The 25,566-nt window shown below is 48.2% G+C and overlaps 1 protein-coding gene across 1 annotated transcript in view; it reads right to left on the bottom strand.

The window, feature by feature from the left end:
* Positions 1-25,566, bottom strand: part of ZNRF3 (zinc and ring finger 3) — a 410,849-nt gene that overhangs the window by 26,733 nt on the left and 358,550 nt on the right. Inside the window, exon 7 of the mRNA XM_078667083.1 lies at positions 10,189-10,291. Coding sequence (XP_078523209.1) covers positions 10,189-10,291 — 103 coding nt within the window. The remainder of the gene's footprint in view (positions 1-10,188; positions 10,292-25,566) is intronic.

Below are 25,566 nucleotides of genomic sequence, written 5' to 3'. Positions count from 1 at the left end.
AGTCCCTGATGTGAGACATGATGGTTTGAAAGGTTTGAAAATTGAAGACAGCAGAAGGAGAGGAAAGATCAAAGACCAGCTGGAGGTCATCCGCATAGTTAAATACGGCGACCTCCATCTGTTGGAGGGAGAAAATAAGAGGGGCGATATAAAGATTAAACAAAAGGGGGGAAAGAGATGAGCCTTGAGGAACCCCGCACTGAACTTTCCGGAAGTCCGCTGTGAAGTCACCCAGGCGGACAGCCTGGGTGCGGTCACTCAGGAAGGAGGACAACCAGCCCAGGGCAGTCCCCTCGATCCCCGCCGCCCTGATACGGGAAAGTAAGATGTTGTGGTCCACCGTATCAACGGCGGCTGAGAGGTCGAGGAGCACAAGGGCCTGGTGCTGATTGGTGTCCATACCCTCCCTGAGGGTGTCGAGGACCGACATGACAACGGACTCCGTAGAGTGTGCGGGGCGGAAACCGGCTTGGCGGGAGGCAAGGGCTCCATGTTTCTCCACAAAGGAGCTCAGAGCGCAGGTGACGTGGCGCTCGAGCACCTTGGCTAGAAAAGGCAGGAGGGAGATGGGATGGAAATTGGCAGGGACAGAGGGATCTGCCCCAGGTTTTTTCAAGATGGGCACAATTACCGCAGACTTCAGGGAGCTAGGGACTATGCCTTGCGTGAGGGAGCTGTTAAGGAGGTGGAGGGGGGGATCTGGACAGGAGACAAAAATGTGACGGAGGATGTGGGCAGGACAGGGGTCAAGAGGGGAGCCAGATTTGATCAGAGGCACCAGTGAAGTCAGGTTTTCCCGAGTGATGGGGGGAAAGATGGTCAATTTGCCTTTGGGAGGGGGACATTGGGGATCCACGAAAGATGGGGAAGGTGGGGGGATGTTGGCCTTAATGGTGATAATTTTGTGGATGAAGTAATTATTAAGAGAGAGACAGAGGTCATTGGACGGGGCTGGTTTTAACGTAGTTCTGTCCGAGAACGCCAGGTTGTGAACGATGGAGAAAATCTCCTTAGACTGGTTCTCCGCTGCTAAAATTTTGGAGGAGAAATAAGCTGTTTTGGCCTCCAAGATGCTTTTTTTGTACTGGTTGAGAATGTTGATATATTCCAGTTTCAAAATGGGGCAGTAGCTTCTCCTCCAAGCCCGCTCTGCGCGGCGAACTGTTAGTTTGGTGGCTTTAAGCTCTTGGTTAAACCACCGGTTCGCGTCTTTGTCGCGTTTAGAAGTAATGCGCTTGAGTGGGGCAACGGAGTCGCAGCTGCGGGAGAGCCACTGGTCTATGGTGTCAGCCTGGGAAACGGTGGTAAGGCCCTGAAGAGGCGGGAGAGAACTGGTAAGGAGAGAGGAGAGATTCTCGAGGTTGACACGGCCCCATGATCGGACCCAGGTGTTTTTGGGCCGGGAGGGCTTAGCTGGGGGGAGAATAGGAAGGAGAAATGAAATCAAGTGGTGGTCTGACCAGGTGCAAGGGGAGATAGACAGGGATTCCACAGGGCAGTTCAAGGACCAGATCTGGTCAAGCAGGTGACCCTTGATGTGGGTGGGGGAATGGACATGAGGGATGAAGTTAAGTGAGTGGAGGGTTTCGGAAAAATCCTTTGATGATGGACATTCGGCAGGGTCGGAAGGCCAAAAATTAAAATCGCCGAGGAGCAGGATGGAGGAATTGTTGATTGTAATGGTAGCCAAGACCTCCAGAAAATCAGGAAAAAACTGTAGGGGGGACTGAGGAGGACGATAAGTGAGGAAACAGGTAAGGGGGGGAGAGGTGGATACTGTGCGAATCACCAGGAATTCAGTGGTAGCGATGTTAGGTAGAGAGAGAATTTGAAAAGGGAAAACGGTACGTGCGATGACTGCCACACCGCCCCCGTCTCTGCCCGAAGTGCGGTCGGCCCTGAGGGCATAGTAGGAGGCTGGAAGGGTGGATAGGAGTGCAGGGAGGGAGTCATCGCAGAGCCAGGTCTCAGTTAAGAAAAGAAGATCTGGAGCCTGTAAATCCAGCAAGACCGAGAGTTCGTGCGAGTGGGCAACGGCAGAACGGGTGTTAAGGTAGAGAGCTGTGATGTTTTTAGGGTTTGGCGAAGGAGCAGGCCTACAGGTCGTGGGAGGAGTATCCGGGGTAGGAGGAGGGAGAGGAAAGGGAGGGAGGGAGGCTATGCCGAAAGCAGAGATACGAGAGCTAATACTGGCCGTGATGGGCCAGGGGCCCTGGTAGCTGCGGAGTAGGTCCGGGCTATAGGTGATAAGTGGGGCAGAGTGTAAAGCCCCTAGTCCCGGCCGGTCGCGGACGAGCGCAGACGGGCTTGCCTTATGCGCGCCTTCGGCGCGCAATCGTCGCGCCCGCTGCGCTCGTCCGCTGCGCTTCCTACCAAGACACATAATTTATGGTCATGAGGCGAGGTGTTGAAAGGGGCGTGGCCAACAGAGTGGGCGTGTCTGTGGCGCGCCTCGCGCTCGAGAATGGCGGCTGGAAGAGAGGGGTTGTTGCAGCGTGGAGCGCTGTTTGAGGAGATGCCAAGAAGTGCAAGTAGGATGGGGGAGTGATAGGAACACGTTATCACAAGTAAAATTTAAAAAAACACAAGTTATGCTTTCTCCCGGCTTCCGCCTCAGGAGTCCAATAGCTAGTGAAGCGCATGGCTTCAGCGCGCACTATATATACAAGCTGTCGAGGGGGCGTGGCCAACAGAGTGGGCGTGTCTGTGGCGCGCCTCGCGCTCGAGAATGGCGGCTGGAAGAGAGGGGTCGTTGCAGCGTGGAGCGCTGTTTGAGGAGATGCCAAGAAGTGCAAGTAGGATGGGGGAGTGATAGGAACACGTTATCACAAGTAAAATTTTAAAAAACACAAGTTATGCTTTCTCCTGGCTTCCGCCTCAGGAGTCCAATAGCTAGTGAAGCGCCTGGCTTCAGCGCGCACTATATATACAAGCTGTCGAGGGGGCGTGGCCAACAGAGTGGGCGTGTCTGTGGCGCGCCTCGCGCTCGAGAATGGCGGCTGGAAGAGAGGGGTCGTTGCAGCGTGGAGCGCTGTTTGAGGAGATGCCAAGAAGTGCAAGTAGGATGGGGGAGTGATAGGAACACGTTATCACAAGTAAAATTTTAAAAAACACAAGTTATGCTTTCTCCCGGCTTCCGCCTCAGGAGTCCAATAGCTAGTGAAGCGCCTGGCTTCAGCGCGCACTATATATACACAAGCTGTCGAGGGGGCGTGGCCAACAGAGTGGGCGTGTCTGTGGCGCGCCTCGCGCTCGAGAATGGCGGCTGGAAGAGAGGGGTCGTTGCAGCGTGGAGCGCTGTTTGAGGAGATGCCAAGAAGTGCAAGAGGAGCACAAAGGACCCCAAAAACAGTCAGTCACACAAAAAAAAAACAAGCTCTCGGCATTGCTGTGGCAGGGGCGTGCATTCCTTTGAAGTCTGATGCGAGGGGTGGGGGAGCGGATTCCTTTGAAGTCTGATGCGGCGGTTCAGACAAATGGTATGGTGTGCGATGTGCAATGTGGCTGGTGATGTGCACGCGCCTGGCTCACATGAACTGTACCTAATCCGCAGTTTGGGTAGACTTTTCGAAAGCCTTACTATAATATCGCCCACCATCCCTACGGGATGGCTTAGGCTTGACCTAAAAAAGGAGAATGCACATCTGTGACTAGAGGTGGATGAGCCACTGAAGCCTGGTTGAGCTTGAGGCTCTCTTCTCAACTCGAGCTAAATACAAGCCGAGCATTGATGTGGCATCCTGTCATCTACCCTCCTAACTTAGTCATCCAACTCCTCCTTTCAACACCTACACAACTGCAGCAGAGATCTTTCCCGGGGGCTCCACTGTGTTTGCTTTGTAAATGGGCAGACAGTGTAGACCCTACAGAGTGCTGTGAAAATGCTCAGAGAGGAATGTTATGTTAATGGTTGTTTCTGTGCATTTTCACAGCCAATGCTTGTTATTAATATTTTAATGCACTAATTCACATCCCACGGTCCTGACGAAGCACACCGGGATCCATTAGGGACCCCTTTTCTAGCGCGAAACATGTTGACCAGGCTTCACTTTCACAAACACACATGGGTACTGAGAGCAGCAGAGTAATACCTCGACTTCTACCATATTTGTTAAAAAGAGGTGACCTATTTTCATGAAAACTTGTCTTTTACTCTTACCCATGGTCCTAAGAATAAACTAATCTCAAAGTACCGGAAGGATAACTTTAACACACTTGCACCACACTCTTCTTTTAGGCCCACACACCCACATGTACAACTACGGCATCCCCTAAAAGATCTCCGATAAAGAGCCCTCTCGCGGGGCCCGAGGAGGATAGCAGCGCCACCCCCACGAGGAGCAACGTCCGATGATGAAGCATGACACTCGCAAGTGTGTGTGAGGGCACTATTTTCTAAAAGAGAAATTCCCCCATCTTCATCAGACTAGAAGCACATATAGGGAACATTTTCTTACATTTCTCCCATGTAACCAAGTAGGTTATCTTCTCTCAGGAACAACTAGTGAGTACATATTAGTTCTTTGGAGCATTGGTACTGGACCTACTTTTTCTTTAATCGCTCCCTGTCCCCCCTCTCTAAGTGTTTAGTGATATAAAAATGAAAAATGAATACCTCTCCTTCTCTTAACTTTGCAGTTTTTTTCACTGCAAAGTCTTGTTGTTTCAACTTGAGTCAACATGTAATATGTGCATCGTTTAATAAGGCTACTGCTATAGCTCAACAAAAAATTAAAGACAAAGATTACCCTTTAACTAAAAAATGAGATAGAGAGCTAAATATCTCTAGAAGTGGCTGAATTGCAGAACGTGAAACCAGGAAACCTGAGATCTACCCCCGCTTACCTGTTTGACTGAATTTTGTGAATCGGGCAATTACCTTATTTTGCTTTGTCTCTCGTTTTTCTTCCCATTTGAGAACACCTTTTAATACTTATTCGAACATAGACACACGTCACTTTAGTATGTGTTTTAATAGTCTATAACCTTACCATCCATAACAACCTAGGCCACATATAGGGTAGGTCTGACACCTGACTTAACACCTTGCTTCTCTAATGGCACTGCCTTTACGGTAGCGGGAGGGGCATGCATGTTTGAATTCATGTTATAGAAACTTCACTTCAAACAAAAGTCACTCGATGCAGTGATGAAGTGAAACATTTCTGCATAGTAAATGCTCGTCAAAATGCAAAACGTGGATGAGGTGTGATGGAAGTCGCTTATTCAGCAACCAAACACATATTGCAATTATTTATCCTGAGCACAGATAACCATATAATGTACTGATATGTTACCAATGGAGAAGATTGATGTTTACTGAGGTTTGATATTTTTTGATGAACGTACAATTCTGAAAACAAAAGGCTAATAAAAAGTTTATTAAAAACAAACAAAAAATGCATCTTTGGAAGAAAACACAGGCTTTGGATTGTCCTCAGAACCTCCTCCGCTTTCTCCACAAGATGCTTTTTTTTACATGACATTTGCTACATAATGTGTGTCAAATATATTTATTGGTCGACTCACTTTATGACTTTTACCAACAACCAGGCTCTTGGCTCGGCTCTTCTTGTTTGCTGGCTTTCCACTCTCTAGTTATCTCCGACTCTAGAAACCGTTTCTCCGCCAATGACACCGCAGCCCCACCCCACCCCCTTTATACTATCAAGAGACTAACTCCCATCACCTTCCACCGAACCAACTCCTTTTAAAGGGCTGATGGGCTTAACTTGGTGAAAGTCGGCCTCCTTCCACAAGCCACCTTAGAGGTTAGTGCCTGCAAAGGGAACTATCCATAGGTCTTTGCTGCCACCTGCTGGTCCTATTACAGTAAAGCACCCGGCCATCAAAACCTCAAAGCATTGAGGTAAACGGCTGTGCAGCATCGACCAAAATATTTTTTGAATCAAAAGGCAAAAAGGGCTCAGCTTAGTGATTTATTAGCCATTCGCAGGCTTCATGGCGCCTAGAAAATAAAAGGTGCCTTTATTTTTATTTATCTATTGACTACGCATCAGTAATTGTGCACTCCCAAAAAACATAAACAGAACTTGACTATTGGGGTAATGGAGGGGTGGGGGGGGCAAAAGGAGTGGCAAGCGGGTGTCCCAAAATAAAAACAATTACGCTAGGTGTGTGTGTGGGAGCAATGAGTTTACTTGGGAGGAGGGATGAGGAAGCAATAGAGTGCGCGGGGGGGGGGGGGGGTTGTTGGAGGTAAGACGCACACAAGGGAGAGAGCTAGAAAATACATGCACCTTAGTGGAGTCGTGAAGAAAACGGAAAAAGTCCTCTAAATTTCAACGTGGGAGGATGCAAGTTATTCAATCGAAAGGATGGCAGAGAGGATATGCTTCAAGGAAAAACAGGGTTGGGACAAACAAATGTTGGGTGGGCAAGGAAATCGGCTAAATAAAAATCAACCACATAACAATGACACCAGGTATTAAGCAATGGTTTTGGTTCAATTGTGCTAAGTTTCTGGAACAGTCCCCAATATGCTTGCGGCTTCCAGACAGCTAAAACCTGTCGAGACCTAAAAATGTTAACACCAAAGGTCTAATACCTCTGAAAAAAAGGATATCCCATTGGTCCAAAAGTTGTCGGTTTCAAGCTCAAAATAAAGCATCTTTCACCATTCTATTTAAAATGTTCACTGATTCAAAACAATGGGGGCAATGCTTTTACATTTGATGAAAGTAAATAGGAGAATGAAAATCCATAATATTGGACTGTTTTGCAGTGAGCAAAAATAGAGTATACAAACGATTTTGCAAAACAAAATTATAAAGTAGTGCTTATACCAAGTGTTAGTCAATTTAGCAACAAACAAATCAGTCTTAAAATAAACTCTGGTGGTAAAAAATAAAGAAAAATCCCACTTATGTCATGGAAGCAAACTAACTTTGCAACAAACTAGGATTCAACTTTCATTTTTGAAAAGTAGAAAGATGTCTGTCCTGTTCCAATTATGTGAGCAGAAAAAATACTGCAAATAGTTTTACTGCATGTTTACCCCGGTGCAAAATGTTATGTATGGTTCATGGTAATTTTGAAGCAAAACCCATTTGCTCACTTCCTCTTACAGTAGTGCCATAAATGGTACCAATATATATATATATATATATATATATATATATATATAGATACTTCTACATTTTAGTACCAGTGCAAAACGTTAACATAGTTGTTAAATAAGGTACATAATAAGAAAGCAGCACAAATACGAAACTTAAAATGTTGCTCTAGTCACTGTTCTGTTTGGCGGACCATACCACTTGGCGGTCCGCCGATGGATGTGTTTTTGTAGCCTGGGATGCAGGCTACTTTGGGTCACGGTAGTGCCCATTTGAAGGAGGGGACGGATGCCACAGAAGAACAAGCATTTGCAATGCAATAGGTCTCGCATTAGGAAAGTTTGAGCCATTGGTATTGCGAATTACATTTTTTTTATTTATGTGTTGGTTGTGAACATAGCTATAGTAATAGCTAAAGTAATAGCTTTGTCATTTACAATGCCAATAGTTTTAACTTTCACAAATGTGACACCTATAGCATTTGCAATGCAATATGTGTTGTATTTTCACGAAAATCCAAGAACAGAAGTGAAATATTAACTTTTTTTTGTGACATTTATAAGACAGACGTTATTGTTGTTCTGCCGAAGTGGTACTAATGAGGTAAATCCTTTGCCCAGGTACTGTTACCGTGTGTAAAAATTCCCAAAATAATATAATAATACTAGTCCAAAATGTGTGGCATTACATCACATGAAATGTCGTTTCTTGCCGCAATAGTCAAACCTGCCACATCATTTGCTCCTCGACTGCCGCATAATTCCAGTGGCCTGCGTGTATGTATCGCTGCACTCTCAGCCGCTCTCTTCATCGAGACAGGCAACGATCTATCATTCAACAGAACACAAAGACAGAACTCCCAACACACATCGAGGTGCTTCAGTCTGCCTCTATTTATTTATAACAGCGCCCATCAGCAGTCGCTAAAGCCACATTCCTGACAGCCCTGCACCCCTGTAGGGCAGTGGGCGTGTGGGCCATCCTGGAAGACGTGTAAGAGACAGGGTACAGCCCTCTGGCCTCGCCCATCACACACCAGGCACACTGAACACATCTTATGTAGTTGATACATTCACCTGGTGGCACCACTGAGCATGCATCTTCCATGCGGTGTTATGGAAAACCGTTCAGAGTGATCCTCGGACAACGGTAAGCGCTTCGAAGCCATAACAATAGCAGACTGGGCGCTACACAAATGCCAATAACATAACCCCAAATAACCTTTCTCTCTGCAAGATTGATTTATTAAAGGTATTGTCACCTCGAGAGACTCTCCAGTTCCTCAAAAACTCCTCTGACTCCAGGGAAGGAAAGCCCCAGCCCCAGGGCTCAACTTGTCCCATGGTTGCCGGTTCTCGTTTTCGTAGGCAAGAGTAATTTTTCACATTCGGAGTTTGACAACAGAGCAAAAGAGAGAAGACAGAAGAGCGAGAAAGTAGGGGGAAGAAGAAAAATATAGGAAAACAGTGACGGGAAAAAAGAGGGAATAAAAAAAAATGAACCGACAAGGGAGACAGAAAGGCATGAGAGGGAATCAGGACTAAGGCTTCAAGCCGCTGTAATTACACCAAACACGAGGAGCCACAACTTCCGAAAGAGAACATCAGTTTACATTCTAGGCGGCAGCCGCGACAAACTAGTTTACCTGTGCAGCTTCCGTAGTCTGTTTCCCGCTTCGGCTATAAGACGGGTGCTTAGAGTTGCCTCATGGCGCTATGCGGACTAGAGGCAGACTGTGGCTCGCTCCTCACTTCCTGTTCCCTTTACGCTAAGTCCAGGGCGCATCGTCTCGTGACTCGGTTGCGGTTCCTTTTTAGGGACCCGGCAGTCGTGGGAACCGGGCCTTCAGAGAGGGCTGAACAAGAGGCTGTCGGAAGCGGTCAGCCGGGGCGGCGCGGGTTCGAGTGTCTGGGAGGGAGAGGGCTGATGGCGAGACGGCGAACATGGTGACGAGGGCAGGACTGGGAACCCAAGACAGCCCTGGGAAACGTGTCAGTCTGCTCCTTTCCCCTCTGTCTCTCGCTCTGTCACCCCTCGCTTCCCTCATGCCTTCTGTAAGTACCCGGGGGAGCTGGAGAAGGTGACAGAGGCGCCAGCAATGTTTTCTTATCGGCGGGGCTGCGCTCTCTATGCAAGAAAACAAACCAGTGAAAACGAAACCTAAGAGCCGCGCGCGTGAGCTTCTACCGTAGACAGCTCACGTCGCGCGGCTCTTAGGTTTCGTTTTCCTAAGTGCATGGCAGAGTCGCGCTCGCACACATGCGCGCTCACGAGGTCAAATCCGACATCCGAGACTGGAAGCGCGGGCACCTCCCAGTCCCAGCGCGTGCACCCCCCCCTTTACAAATACTAAAAGTATACTAAAAGTATACACGAGGTCGGTTCGCTACGCTCGACCTAAAAAAAGGGGCAGCCGGCACCGGATGGGGTATTCCGGCACCACCACAACGTCCATACTGGTGTGTGTGTCTTAATCTGTTCCCCTACTTCATACCTGCATCGTGCTGACCGATGCGACGATTCAACAGTCACCTACTAATGGTGCCTTTTACTACCATAAGATGTCACTCGTCCGTAAATTGACAGACTTAGGAGTACAGTCTTAGGAGGAAAATAACAACTCCCACAAAACAGAGCTCATGTGCAGCACTCGTCAGTAAATAGCCACAGTGCAACTTGCAAACCATAAAGCCAGTTAGCACCTTCACTTTATAAATGCAAAAGTTTCTCACAAAAGCAATTTTTCGACTTACAAAGGAGCGCTCCTTGAGACCTCCTTCCCATGACGCCAAAAGCAGATAAATTTTTTTAAAGACCTTTCCGGATAGCAGTAGTAGCTTGTTTTTAAATAAAGCTTCAAACCACACTTCGGCAACTGAAAACGCTCTGTTACTAACACGTGCATCTATTACCAAATTATTAGTACGCAGATGTCGGCTGCAGGAATTCAGTTAACTTAGCCATTTTGTCGACAGAGAGATGCAAGCAGGTGAATCTAACAAAGATCCATGATCAGCAATTAACTATGGGATTCTGGCTGTAGCCGCTGATTGGTTCCTTGACACAACGAACGTTCATTAGAGAGTGAGCTGATTGGACAGGTACTTACCGATGATGTTGTGCCTGCAGTGAGGGCAAGTGTGATGCTGCAGCAGCCAGGGGTCCACACACTTCTTGTGGAAGCGGTGGGTGCAGGGTATTACACGCAAATCCTGCAAGAGAAGGAGGAAAATGGTTACTTTAAGGTCTAGTGACCAAGAAAGAGGGTTATCGTGTGCGGCAGGAGCTCTCGTCCTATTTTACGTCTCTCCCTCCTCCCAAAATATTTACTTCCCCATCTACTACCGCGCATCTCTGCAAGGGCTTCTTCTCCCTGATAATTCATGGAGTCTAACCAATGCAAAAGTATGCAAGGCCTACTGGTACTGCACGATTTATTAACGTTACAGCATTACTATTAATGTGATGAGGATAGATCATGTAGTCTAGAGGGACATCTAAATCTCTTTTTTTTTAAATGATCAAAAAAGCATCTTTGGAAGAAAACACAGGCTTTAGATTGGCCTCAAATCCTCCTCCGCTTTCTCTACAATCTGCTTTTCCCCCAATCAAACTTTTTTTCCTTTTATTCTTTGTTTACACTTGCGTTGTTCAAAAGATTCATGCTTGAGCACATAAGTTCGGTAGTTAGGGTCAGAACTTTCAAATTTGTATTCGTAGATTCAGAACTTGCCAATTTTCTATGCCGATTTAAAATATGAAAAATATTGTTCTCTATCAGAAAAGGGGGAGACTTGAAGGAAAATGTCATTCTAACAGTGAAGCGGAATATACGTTTGTTAGTATGGAACGGATTTATGCCTAGCACTACCCAGTTCGGACTTGGTGCTGCTGACGGTGCGGTTAATGTTGTGCTTGGCGATGTATTGTGAGCTTGAATTATCCCCTCGTCCTATTCATTTACAAAGTGGGGATAACCATCTCCCGACAGAAAAACAGACACGAGGAATGCTGGGACCCTAATACTGCCTCTTCCACCGGGAGTACATAAGCAGTACTTACCCAGCATCCCGCCTGTTCTTTTTTTCTGTCTGTCGACAGAATGGACTTGGATGTGCTGGTGCTGCTCCTGCTGGGCTGGAGTGGCGGTGCTTCTCTTCACCGCCCGCCCGGCTGCCTGGTTGTGCGGGTGCGAGGTTTTCTGGACTGTCTCTCCGCCTGCCAGGCTTGCTGGGAGTCAGTCTCTTACCGGAATCCTGCTTGGAAGAGCCCTTTGCGGCTGGGGCGGGTGCTCCTGTTTCTTTCCGGTTCGCGGGTTCGTCTTCCCGAGCCTGGGCGGGTGGGACGTGCCTCGCTTGTGCTGTTCCTCGTTTCTCCTGGATTCCTGCTGGCAGTTGAGGGGGGGCCTTGGCGCTAGTGTTGGCCCCCGCCCCGGGTGCGTCCCGCTTGGCAGTTTTTCTTTTATTTCTACCCCTGCTTGTACTGCATACTCTGTCCGGAGCTCGTGAGTCACCGGGTTCTGATTACCATGTGGACTGCGGTCTGCTCCTCTGCCACAACAATGTTGTATGTGTGTTTGCAGGGAGGGCACGCCTTCCTCTTCTTTTCTTAATTTCAGCTTCTACTTGATGCTGCCTCCAGATGGCCTGGCTGAGGCGCGAAAGCACCTGAAGGAGAATGAAGCGTTTGTTAAGGATAAGGCTGTGGGTTCCAATCCCGCCCTGGTACCTTATACAGCAATTACTGAAATTTGCATTATGATTTCTGGTGACTGGTGAGGGATTGCAGGTTTCCCTTCGACTTTCTTTGTGCAGTCCACTTGGTTGTGAACCTGGACGTGCGTGGTGCTGTATTTTGTATTCGGGGCTGTCATGTTCATAAGCGCTGCGGGTGCCACGCTTAGTGCTGCTGGCTGCTCCTTCAGGTACTCCTGGGGCGCCCGCTCCTGATGGCGGCAGTTGGGGATGGTGTTCCCGCGTTCTGGTTGTGGGTTCGAGTTCCATGCTGCTGGGGATGGGGGATCTTTCCTGTTGCCTCAGTTTGGGCTCTTCTGGCACCAGACCCCTTTTTCTGTTGCTGGGGTCTTGCCTTGGTGTTGAGGACATCACTGCTGTGGCTCTGTTTTCCTTTCTGGGGTCTGGCTCGTACCCCCACTCCTTCCACCCTGCGCCTGCTGTGCTGTGCGCTGGCTGTTTCCTGCCCGGTGGCGCTCTGTCCCTGGGTGGTTGTGCCTTTGCTGGTTCCGGGCTGGTATGGGCGATGCGTGTTGGGTCTCAGTTGGGTTCCTCGTGGTCCCCCGAGTCCGTCTCGCTTGTTTCCCAGCCTGGTTCTCTTTGTCGGTGCTGGGTGCCTGGTGGTGTGTTTTGTCCGGCCCTTGTTCCTGGCTGCGTGTCTCCCCTTTGCTGTGTGGTGCGTCCTGGTGCCGACCCTGCCACACCTGCCTCTCTGGCTGTTCTTTCTTGTTTTGCCAGTCCTGGTGGGTGTTTCGGGGTGTTCGTCTGTCGTCCTGGGTGGTGCTTTGTCTCTGCCTCCCTTTTGGTGCGGTGGCCACGGCTCTGGTGTCTTCCTGGGGTTCCCTGCTCTTGCCGGTGGCTGGCTTCCCTGGGTGTTGCGGTTGGGACCGTGGTCCTCCTGGGCCGCCGTGCTCCTCGGCCTAGTTCTGGTATGGGCGGTTGTTCTTCAGCTGCACCCTCGCTGGTGCTTGCCCTCTCCTGGGCTTTTGGTCCTGCCGGGGTCTGCCCTCTTTCTGTCGTGCCTGCCCGGTCCTGCTTCTCTGTGTGTTCATGGTGAGGGTTCTGTGGTCTGGACTCTAGGTGCTGGATCCGCAGTGTGGTGCTGAGTGTCTGCTTCCTCCTGGTTCCCGGGGTTTGCGCCTGTTGCTGCCTCCTTTTCCAGCGGCCGGGGTTTGTCCCAGGCCTTCTTTGTGCTGGGGTATGCTTCATGGGGTCTGGCTGGCTGGTGCTGTCTCCGTCTGCCTGCCTTTTCTTTGCTGGGTGCTGCTCTCCTGGTTGCTCCTGGCTCTGGCGCTCCCTTTGCTCTGTTGCTGGCTTTTGGGGGTTTCCTTGGCTTTGTCCTCGTGTTCCCTGCTTTTGCTGCACCCATGCTTTGTTTCCTGTGTCTTTGGCTTACTTCGGTGGGTCCTGGCCGCCCCTCCTGGTTCGGCCGTCGGTGCTGCTCGGTCTGGTTTGGGCTCCTGCTCTTCCTTTCCTTTGCACACCCCTCGCCTGGGTGTGTTCCCTGTGGCGGTTCACCTGATTGGTCCCTGGGGGTTCGTGCCTCTGCTGTTTGGGCCTGGATGTCTTTCGCTGTTACCCTGTCCTGGGCTCTGGGCCCTGTTTTCCCCTCTTCCGGACTGGGGATGGGTTTCCGTCTGGGCTCCGGGGGCAGTTGCTCCCTGGGGTGGGGTCCTGGTCTTGTCTGGTCCCCTCTCTGGGTACCTGGCTGGGGTCCGCTGGGGCTTTTCTGGCTCCTGTGAGTTTTCAGGCACCTGTTGGTCGCTTTCTTCGGCCCAGTCGTCCTTGCCTTTGCTCTCTCTGCCTGGCCTGGCAGTTCGTTCCGCTGGTGTCTGGCCCTGTCCTGGTGTGTCCTTCGGGGCCTGCTCCGGTTGACGGTTCTCTTCCCGGGCTTGCTTCTCCTGTGGTTGGGTTTTCGTGTCTCTGCCTGGACCTGGTGTCTCTGTTCTCAGCTGTTGGGGTTGCCCCAGTGCTCTTTCGTTGGCCCGGTCCTGGTGTTCGGTGCTTCTGGGTTGGCATTTCCGGGGTTGCCTCCTGTTGCTCCTGGCCTGCCGGCTTCCTGCTGGCGTGGCGTGGCGTGGCCTCTGGTGGTGCCTCTTTGGTTTACTGGCTGTGCGGTCTCTTCTCTGCCGGCTGTGGGGTGTGTTTGCTGTTCGTTCCTAGTTGTTTCCTGGTTCCGGTGTCCTGGCTCACTCCCGTCTCCCTTTGCTTCTGTGGGCTCTGCTCCGAGTGTGGGTGTTTGCCCCCCCACTTGTCTTGTTGAGGTGAGGTGCTGTGGTGTTCGTCTTGGCCTCTGTGGCGTCCTCCCTCGTGGCTGCATGTTGTCCGGGGTCTGCTGCAGGTTGGCCTTCTGGCTTCTCTGCTTCCTCCGGGTTCTGCTCAGCGGTTTTCTCTGGTTGTTTCTTCCAGCCTTCTATGTGGTCCGTCGGTGGTGTGCTGGGGGTCTCTGTTGGCCTTCCTGCCCTTGATTCGGCCTTTGGGCTGCCTGGGCTCCTACCGGTGTTGGTTGGGCCTGTGTGGGTGGGTTGCTTGGCTCCGTCCTGGCTTCCTGGTTCCTTTGCGTTTGTTGCCCTGTTTCTTGGCTGTTTTCTTGGCTCCTCTCCGGCTTTGGCTGGAGTCAGGCCTGGTAGGTTTCTGGGCTGTGGGCTGTGCGCCATGGGGCCTTTTCCGCTGCTCCTGCCCTTGCTGCGGGCTTGGCCGGGGTGTTGGGTGCCTGTGAGTTCCTCCACTGTGCTGGCGCATATTATTTTTCTGCCCTCTGTGGTTTCTTGCCTGGTTGTTTCCTGGTTTGAGGGCTGCTGGGGGTTCCCGTAGCTCTGGGCTTGTGCCCTGTCTTGTTTTCCCTCCCTCTGGGGTTGTGGGGTTGTGGCTGGTGGCCCTGTCCCCTCCCTGGCTGCGCCTGTTCGGTTCCGGCTTGTTGGTTTCCGGTTTTTGTTGACCTCTCTATTTGGTCCGCTGCTGGTTCTTTCTGGGGGCTTCTCTGGCCTGTGATCTTTTTGGTTGGCTTCTTCTACCCCTGCTGGTCTGGGTTTGGTGGCTGTCCTTGTTTGGCTGGCGGCACACTTCCCTGTCGGGCGTTTGGCGTCCTGGGGTTTTCTGGTCTCTGTCTCCTTCTCTGTCCTTTTCGGCCTGGCCTCTTGCTGCGGCTCCTCCCTCTGAGTTGGGTGCGTGGTGGTTGTCGTTTGGTGGCCCTGGTGGTGCATGCGTTTCTTTCCTGGTTCCTAGGCCTCCTCTGCAGGGTTGGGTTGGCTTCCTCCTCTGTCCTCTCTGGAGGCCGGGTTGTTTGGTTTTGTGGGTTGGGCCTCTTTCTGGCCTGTGCTTCCCTCTTCCTCGTTGGTCTGGGTGTTTGTGCCTGCGCCCTTTTAGCCGGTCTTGGCTTCTTTCTTTGGCTTTCTTCGGGGTGGTCATGTCTGCTCGGTGTCTCTGCGGCTGCCGGGTCCTGAGTGCCTTTCTGATGGTTCTTGGCTGGGCTTCCTTGTCTGGTGGGTCCCTTGGCCGTGTCCTTTGGGTCTTTGCCCTGGTTGCCCTCTCTCAGGTTTGTCTGGTTTGGGGCCTCCTTGAGGCTCTGGCCTTCAGTTTTTTTCTTGGTTGTCTCCGGTCTGTGTTTGGTCCCTGCTATCTTGTTTTGGGTTGCGGTCCGGTTGCTTCCTGCAGTCCTCCCTTCCCTCCTTCTCGGTGCTCCCTTGGGTTGCTGCGTTTGTTGTAGTTTCCTGGGTGCGTTTTTGAGTTCGGAAGGCCGGTTTTCTGCTTTGGTATGCTCCACTTTGTAAATGAATGGGACGAGGACATACGGGACCTGGGGGTATGGGGGTAATGCTGCATTATTTATCGGTAATCTTCATTACTTCGGATCCCGTTGTCCTCGCCCCATTCATACGCCCCTCCCGCATGGGTGGCCGGCCGGCCTTCCTGTTTGGTCTTGGTTGTACAGGCGGGATGCTGGGTATGTACTGCTTATGTACTCCCGGTGGGAGGGGCAGTATTAGGGTCCCAGCATTCCTCGTCTTTTTTCTGTCGGGAGATGGTTATCTCCACTTTGTAAATGAATGGGACGAGGACAACGGGACCCGGAGTAATGAAGATTACCGGTAAGTAATAGACCATTAATACAGAGATGCTTAATTATTTCTTTTTGCACTATTATAGCAGTCATTACTTAGTGGTTTGGAGGGGTCTTTTGGTTTGTTACACCTGTACCTGATTGTATTCGCTGATTATGTACAAGATAAACAAGGGTGCAGATTGTTGGCCATGTATTCATAACAGTATATTAATGGTTTGGGAAGGTTGATAGGCTGATCCTGTGCTAGTCCATTTCTGTTGATTTTTCAAGAGTGTGAGTTAATTGTTGTGTGTTTCAGACAGAGGAGAGCTTGGTCTTTAATGCTTTCTTGAGTATCAGGGGATTTTCAATGGATCGCATCTGCATTTGGAGTCAGACCCATAGTTTTACCGCATGGAAAAGAGAAAAAGATGCCACAGAAGCTTTTCTCCTTGTAAGTTGGCATAGTCTGATGTGGTGCCAGTTTTTCTGGGAGCATTTGTTGATCTTCATTTGAAGGATAATTGGTCCGTTGCTGTTTATGACCTTTGCGCAAAATGCAGAGGATGCTGAAGGTGTAACTCCTTATTCAAGGGCTTTCTAGGAAGGAGAGATGGATGGATGGATGCACTGTAAATGCCAGATTCGAAATCAGCTTCTTTGCTCTGGTGGCACAGTAGTAGTGAAAAACAAAAGTGGTTTCATCATTTCAATGACCTGCTGGGATAGTTCTCACTAAAGACGGGGGCTACACAGCCTTCCTTGGTTAATTCCTAATCTCCAGTGACCACCCCTACCCCATGAGATCAGAGCTGTGAAAAGCAACTTTTGTTGACAGAAATCATGAAATTAAGATTTAACAGGTAATGATTTAATTTACCTTTACAAATAGTTGTAAATATGCCTCTTTTTCGTGGTAATTCTTTTTATGTGGCATGGGCGTGGAATGATTCTATTGCTCACTGGAGCTTTAAAAGTACAAATATATCAGACCAAAACAGAACTGGACCAAAAACACTAGGCTCCATAATTGGGGTGATGTGAGCCTGGGTCCAAATGCAACTGCACCTGCCACACTACAAAACCCTACAAAGCCCCCCCCCCCTCCCCAACCAAAAAAAAAGTCCCCAACTTCCTCAAGGCATCTTTCTGAGGAAGCGGTCTCGATACTTGGTAATCTAAAAAATGCCCCCTCCCACGCCCCCCACCCCAGTGGAGCACCTCTTCCCTGGGCTATCTCTTTGATGCTATCCAAGGAACTCACTACGTTTCTCTTTCTCCTGGACCGTTACTCTAAAGCCCAAGGGGTCAGGAAGATCTGCATTCAAACAGAGGTCAAAGCGGACAGGATCTATGAGGAGCCACAGGCCCCATGCTTTTTAAGTTTTACAGAAGTAGTTTCCATACTTTTGGTTAAAAAACAACCACCCCTGAACAATTACTGTGGCCCCTTGAAATGCCTCTACATAAAAGAGAAGGGAGGGCAGGTTTAGGGTGGGGATGAGTTTTCCTGTATTGTGATCTCAGGGAGGGACACAAAGCAAAGGATGAAACAGCATCCTTACCGGATGCCTGCTACCTGAATGAATGTAAAAGTGTGCAATTGGTTAATCACTTAGGCCCTGATTTTGATGAATCCGCAAACACGGTTGCGGAATGGGAATCGACTGACCTCAGGTGGTCGGTTCCAACCACATCATTTGGATGCAACCGCACACAGTGCGGTCAGAAACAAAAAAAATTCTATGGGGGCTTGGACAGCCAGCCGAAATTGCCTGCTGCATAAGCTCCCATAGAAAAAATGATGTTTCCAAACATTCCTGCACCGATTGGCAAGCACCTCAGGGATGTTTAGGTGGGGCACCATAGCTGCCCCACAGGGCCAAATGCAGGGGAAAGGGGGCCCTACTAGGGGCTCCCAAAGTCAGTTTCTGACAGCCAATCCATGTCGGAAAGGCTGACATAGATTGGATGATGGAAACCAACATCTAAATCTTGACGGTGGAAACCGCATCCTTATGAGGTCTTTCCGACTAGCCGACGGGGCTCCTTGAGCCCGTCGGAGCCGCGTGGGAATCCCCGGCTCGTTTAAACTCCTACCACTGCCATTATAGTATGGTGGTCGTATTTTAAACCTAAAATGATGGTAGGGAGGCTTTTCGACCAACATTGTAATTAGGCCCTAAATGTAATGGCAGCTTGGAAGCCAGTGTAGGCTTTAATTGATGGCGGCACCCAAGACTTCATGGGGACAAGGAGTTATTCTTTTTCATACTAAATGTCACAGTGTTATATGCCGAGTTCTAGAAAGTTTACCTCTTGGACATGGATGGCCACTGCATGCTTGGGTCTGTACCTCAGTCTTTTTGTACAGGGAAACAGCAACAAATCCCTACTTTGACCTTTAGAAAAGACTACACTCAGTAGTAGCATTATTGTCTTGTTCAAGTTAGGAAGGTGGTGGTAGAAGCATATCTCTTGACAGATTTTCAGGTGATCAGTGAATGAGTCTGCTTTGTGCGATGCATCTTGAGCACGATAATGGAAGAGTGGCGACTATAACCATTTTGGGATAGTCTCATTTACAGGACAGGTGTGTATACAATAATATCAAATAACAATTATATTGCTAGCTCAGGAGTTGAGTGTGACAACCTTAATTTTAATAATACGGTCATGGCTGTTGCCAGCAGTGATCTTTCAAGTAATCGCCAATTGTTAATCTTGAAAAGTATTCATCTTTCATCCAGTTACAAATTTATCATTTAACCCGATAGATAAGAAAATGCTTGCATCTTTCAAATCCTATGCAAGGGTTGTGTCTTTAATCCAGAATGTAAGTGGGAAGCAATACATTATGAAGGGGGTTTTCATATTTTGGCATATAGTTGGGTGAAGGACGTTAATGTTAATGTTAATGTTATGGGAATTTGTATAGCGCACGGCTGCCCCAGCCAAGGGGCGTCCCGGCGCTGCGAACAGACAAATGCAGAGAACAAATAGCACAGATAGATGACAGATTATTGAAAGAGATGAGTTTTGACGGCCTTTCTGAAGGCTAAGAGGTCTTAAGTCCCCCGTATGACTTCGGGCAGACTGTTCCATAGCTTGGCAGCCAGGAAACTAAAGGATCGGCCACCGACTCTGGCCAGTCTAATGCGGGGAATGGTCGCAAGATGTTGTCCCTCTGAGCGGAGTGATCTTCTAGGGGTGTACTCAGACAGGAGGGGACTCAGCAAGGGGGGAGAGGCGGTTTTAAGAATTTTAAAGGCTAAGCATAGAGCCTTGAACTGAATCCTTTTGCACACCGGGAGCCAATGCAATTTTTTTAAGGCTCCAGAGACGGAAGAATGGCGAGGTAGGCCAACCAGAGCCCTGGCTGCCGCATTCTGGACTCTCTGTAATCTGGTGGTTTCAGCCAGGTTCGCTCCCAATAGGAGAGAGCTGGCATAGTCCAGTCTAGAAAGGATCGTTGCCTGAACAATGAGCTGGCGGGTGCGACAGTCAAAGAACTTCAGAATGGGCCTGAGGTTGCGTAGAATGCCAAAGCACGTGGTAGCAACTTTCTTAGTATGGATGGTAAACTTTAATGCCGAGTCGACCCAGACTCCCAGATTTTTAACACAATCTTTTGGCTTAGGGGGTGGGCCTAAGATGTCAGGCCACCAGTTGTCTCCCCAGGATGCGGTGTTTTTCCCCAGTAGCAGAATCTCAGTTTTTCCGGCATTTAGTTGGAGAAAATTCGCCGTCATCCAGTTGGTGATGTCAGTGAGTGTCTGTTTAAAATGATGGGCTTCCAGACCACTGTTGTTATTCAGAGCCACCACCAACTGGGTATCGTCTGCATAGGATACCAGTGCCATTCCATTCCTTCTAGCCACCTCCGCTAAGGGGCGAACATAGACATTGAACAGGGTAGGGCTAAGGGACGAGCCCAGCGGCACTCCCTGTCCAATGCTATGTTCCTTCGAGATGTAAGGGGGGGTAGAGACTCTGAAGGACCTGTTAGACAGAAAGTCTCTGAACCATCCCAAGGCTGCCTCTGTAACTCCAATTTCCTCCAGTCTCGTCAAGAGGACCTCGTGTGACACCGTATCGAAGGCAGCACTGAGGTCCAGCAGGACCAGTGCTGCCGTACCGCCGGTGTCAAGAATGGAACGGAGGTCCTCAGAGACACTGAGCAAGGCTGTCTCGGTGCTGTGACCAGCTCTAAACCCGTGTTGTGAGTCATCCAGAATGTTATTGGTAAGGAGGAAATTGGACAGAATATTGTTGACGTGTGCCTCGACGACTTTGGCAGGCCAGGGGAGCAAGGAGATAGGCCTGAAGTTCTCCGGGAGTGAGGGGTCTAGGGTGGGTTTTTTTAAAATGGGGGAAACCCAGGCCTGCTTCCATTTGGAAGGAACACTGGCGGTGGAGAGTGATCGATTGATGATGTCACGGATGTGTTCTGTGACGAGTTCGTGGGCTTCACAGAAAGTGTCCGGTTTTAAGGGGTCTGCCGGAGATCCGGATTTAATCTTTCTGCAGATTTTTAAGAAACTCTCTCGGTCAAGTGTAGGCAAGGAGGTGAGAGAAGGCCCGGTAGGATCAATGGTAACCGGTGACTGTGGGCATTTGGGGAAGGTGTCATATATCTTCTTGATTTTATCTGTGAAGAAATTGGCCATGTTATTACAGAGGTCGGGCGATATGGTAGTAGTGTTAACGGATTTTTTTGTAGTAAGGTCTTTCAGAATTTTAAATACAGATTTTGAAGTATTGGAGCTATTGCTTATTTCGCTGGCATAATATGCCGCTCTTGTTCTGCAGACCTTACGATGATAGATTTTTTGGCGCAGGATATAATCTTGTTTAAGGGTGGCATCATAGTTTTTCCTCCAGCACCTCTCCGCCTTTTTACATTCCTTTTTCAAGGTAGCTAGTTCCGAGTTATACCAAGGACTAGCAGTGTGTGTGCGAGCCTTGGTCCATCTGGCAGGAATTAGAATGTCGAGTGCCTGGGTGATCCAGAGGCAGAACTGATCATATCCTACATCTAGGTCCTCACTCGGGAGTAGGGGATTTAGTGCCAGGAGATCATGTAGGTCTTCAAGGCGCAGTTTTCTCCATGGCCGTTTCTGAACAAGGGGAGTAGTCACTGCTGCAGGGCTCAGGTTACAGGGGATAGATAGAATCACTAAATGGTGATCTGTCCAGGTCATGGGGATAGGTAGGTCTGAGGAGCCACTGGCGATGTTGGAGAAAATGGGATCAAGAAGGTGACCTGCTCTATGGGTAGGGCCACTAACAAGTTGATTGAGTTCAAAAGCCGCAAGATCCGCTAAAAAAGTTGCCACTTTAGACTCAGTGTCCCTATTGAGATGTAAATTAAGATCGCCTATGATCGTGAAGTTGGCTGATTTGATAACATTGGTGTCCAGGTATTGTAAAAGAGAGTTAGTGAAGTGGACGTCTGCACCCGGAGGTCTATAAACCAGAAAGCCCGTTGCGCAGAACTGTGGATTGACTGTAATCGAAAAGCGAGCGCTTTCGCTGCCTCTAATGTCTACTTTACTGAATTTACAATCAAAGTGAGATTTAATTATGAGCGCTAACCCCCCCCCCCTCTCGTGCCCCTATTCATGGTGTAGATAGAATAACCTGTGGGGGTTACCAGGTTACAGACCGAGTCCATCTCGTCAAGGAGCCACGTTTCGGTCATGAACAGGGCATCCAGAGAGTGGTCAGTTAGAAGATCATCCCAATAGGATTGTCGAAAACACAGTAAATTAAAACCGCAGCTTGCTAAAGGGCATAATACCCACCTCATCAAATGACTTGTGTAGAGCAGTCACCTTGCAAATCTCCATGCCTCTATTGACCCAGCACCATTGACAAAATAATGCTGTGGTCTGACTGGATGCTCATTTTGAAAGAGCATTGGGCATAGTGCCAGGAAACAAAAGTTGGAGATGGGAAGAGATATAGAGCAGTGTTATTCTTATATTACGCTCCACTGTCTTTTTCTCTGACTTGACGCATTCACGAACATCCACAACTCTTGAGGTTGTGTATTGAAAAAAAGTTGAGACGAAAGACCAGACTGTGAATGTTAATACAAATATGTTGTCACAAGTGTTGAAAGAAAATAGCACATGATATAACTATACAATCTGTTAAAAAGCTTGAATATATTGATCACCCTTATATTTTATTATATTTTATTCCAGGCTAAAAACATTTCAGAAGCAATGTGCTAGGGAAGAGGGGTAGGAGGCAATTGTTCACCACTGAAGTGGAATGTGGAAATCCTTGCAAAATCTAATTAAGTATGAAATCTTCTCCTGGGTATTGCTTCGTCCATTACAAAGAGCTGAAGGAGCAAAGAAGTTACAAGTTGAACAACCAAGTTTTCTAGCATCTTCGAAAATTCCCATAAACCATTTAATTTCGTAGTGAAATGGGAAGAGAGTTCCCCAGAGAAGGTCCTACATAAGCAAAGGATCAACCGCACATGCGCACCAGTCTGATTCTAGGAACAATGAATTTTAGATGGGTAGTGGAGTGAAGAGTGTGTGAGGGTAAATAGGGTTGAACTAAAGATTGCAGGTATTGCAGGGCTAAACCGGTTTTGATTTTGAACATGTAGCTCAAGGCTTTGAATTGAATGCAATTCTCCACCTTAAGCCAGTGAAGGTTGCGAAGAAAGCCTGAAATGGAGGGGGCGTTAGGAACCTGGCAAAGCAGTCTAGCAGCTGCATTTTGCACCACCTGCAATCTTTGTATCACATCTTTGTTAGAGTCCAGATATAAGACGTTGCCGTAGTCCAACCTAGATGTAAAAAGGGCCTGAACTACTGTTCTCTGGGTAGAAGAGGGCAGCATCCAAAGAGTCTTCTTTAACCATTTGAGGATGGTAACGCAGATTGAGGCCACCTTCACGACTTGAAGTTCCATTGATAGCGGATCATCAATGATAAAGCCTAGGTTACGGACTTTATGAACAGGCTCGGGAACACCACCAATTTTCACGGGCCAATGCTAGGGACCCCAAAGATCTTGATTTTCCCCAAGATCAAAACCTCCGTTTTTTCTCCATTTAGTTTGAGTAAATTATCCTGCATCCAAGACGCAATTTTTCTCAAACTAAACTGGAGAGTTGATGACTCAGATTCCTTCACTGCAGAGAAGTGTGGTAAAAAATGGATTTACAGAACTGAAACAATGTATCAATAATATATGAAACAAAACCCTGCGCAATACAAGGAAGTTTGAGCATGTCTGTAATAATGACGACAGCAAAGCAAATGTTTATAGAATTCAACAATTCATCACCATCCTCACCCTGACGTTCATTGTGTTGCGCAGCCGCCTTTTCCTAGCGCTGTCTGAAGCAATGTGGTAAGATATAAACATGACTTACAGCCCTGTTTACAAAAGCACTTAGATCAAATCCGGTGAACGCGTTTTGATGATAAAGTAAACAATATGACAGAGCAAAACAAATCTAATTCAAAAGGAAGCCATCTGCAGCACAACCGATGCATTTACAGCTCCCCACAGCTATGAAGCTGGTACTTAAATAGTTTGGGCAGGAATTTCCTGACACTTTATCGAGCTCTCTTGAAGCGAGGAGGCCGCTCTTAAATTTGTGACCAATGCAAGGGGGGGGATGCGAACGAGTCATGGACGTGCACTTGAGAAGCAGTCTTTAAAAAGTGTAAACAAAATCACTAGTTAAATAACAAAAATAAACAATTGCAATGCAAACACATGCTCACATTAGGGCTTAACAAAAAAAAAAAAGGAAGCTTCGACAAAGACGAGAAGGAATCAAAGAAAAAAATAGTGCCTAAACACATAAGCATCAAATTGGAAAGATACCGGTAGGTAGTCGCTGCTCCATTGAAGGAAACAAATGACAAGAAGAGGCAAAGAAACACAGAGACCCAATAAACATCTGTTACTCAGTGCCCAGATATTCCTTGTGGTGAATGTGCGATTTACAAATACACATGTTATGTTAAGAGGAAAGATTTACCACTACCAAGCAAGCCTTTTCAAAGGACAATCAAACTCACAAATAAAAAGTGATGGGCGGCCTGTAAGCCCACAAACTGTATGCAACATGTCTTGAAGATACACTGCAAGTGCTGCTTAGGCTCAACCTAAAAAGGAATTAGTTATGATCTACAGGTAGTGCATAAACAGAATGGCTAAAGGCTGTGTTTGTCACAAAGAGTTGCATAGGACAAACAGGACATAATTTGTACTTAAGATCGCAGCATAGCAAACACAATGCAGAGCCTTCCGCCAGGTCATGTGACATATCCATTCAATGTAATTTGCCTGCGGTATAGCCCTACCACTTGATAGAAAAGCAAACAGTGCAAGTCCCACAATATCGGGAATACCTTCTATGTGAGTGCTGGAACTTTCAAAGTTATTGGTTATGTTACATGTGAGGTCATGAATCAGGCACTTGGATACCTATATCTAGCAGAAGTTTAGTCATTTTTGGATTGAAACTAGAATGCCCCTCATCTTTTTCAGGAAGAGGGGTCAAATTGTGTGGGAAGAATGTACATTTTTTAAAAAAGCCAACAAGTGAATTGCTTTTCTAATAAAAGTCGAGGTTGATGCCATGCCTTGTGCCTAGCAACTCTACGCCTAATAATTGTTTTAAGCATTTTTTATTGTTAATGGATTACTAATTGGACGATAAACCACACAAACAAATCTTACATGCTGAAGAGGAGAACAATGGACATTTTCCACTCCCGGCTTTGGCGTGAATTTACTCAGTCAGCCCTCAAAGAGCTCTATAATCGTGGTTTGTCAGCCACCACCGCAGGCCGTTCGCGGTGCCCTTTGATAACTGAACCAGGTCGGTGAGATTCCCCTGATGCTGTGGCCATTGAAACTTGAGGTCCCACTGCAGATCCCGCATGTGCCATCTGGCATGGTCCACCAGCATGATGCAGGAGGCCATGAAGCCCAACAGCCTTGGAGTCATTCTCACCGAAACCCAGGATAGAGGCTAAAACATCAGTATCGTAGCCTGCATATCCTGGACTCGCCATTCAGGAGGATAAGCCCGAAACGGCACCAGATTAGGTGTTACCGAAGGTAAGTAACTTGTCCTTCTAGCCTCTTACCTCTTCTATCCCAATACCCTGAATTATCCTTTTCAATCCAACTAACACTCATATCCACCACTCAAATTTCACTATACTTATCCACCACTAATCCTTTTTGGATTCCAGAGAGGCATGCTACTCACCGAAAAGCACTCTGATGCCTCGCCAGGGGTAGTAAACACTATATAAATACTATTACAATACAGTACAATAATATTCTTCTCTTTAATGAGGTCTAAAGAGCAGCCTTCTGGCCCAATGAACAAAAAAGTACTACCAAGCACAAACATAAGCCCCCTTCCTTTTTAATCTCTATATTAATGGACTAGGTGAAGCCCTACTTAAGAAGGGTCAGGACTATCCCCAAGTTGATGGGCGACCGATACCGGCTCTGCTTTATGTGGACGATGCTGTCCTGATGGCGCGTACACAAATTTGGTTTGCAGCAGGTCTTAGACAGTTTAATGACTTTATGAAGCACCTTGGTCTAAGTATAAACAACTCAAAGACGTTTATCATGAGATGCGGCCAAGGGACCCAGAGGTTGAGAGATATGTTTGTGGATGACAGGAAAATATCCTCAAATAAGA

Source organism: Lissotriton helveticus, chromosome 11 (assembly GCF_964261635.1).
Source record: "Lissotriton helveticus chromosome 11, aLisHel1.1, whole genome shotgun sequence".
Classification (NCBI taxonomy): Eukaryota; Metazoa; Chordata; class Amphibia; order Caudata; family Salamandridae; genus Lissotriton; species Lissotriton helveticus.
Note: the sequence above shows the minus strand (reverse complement) of the source record. Positions and strands in the feature narration are given on the sequence as shown.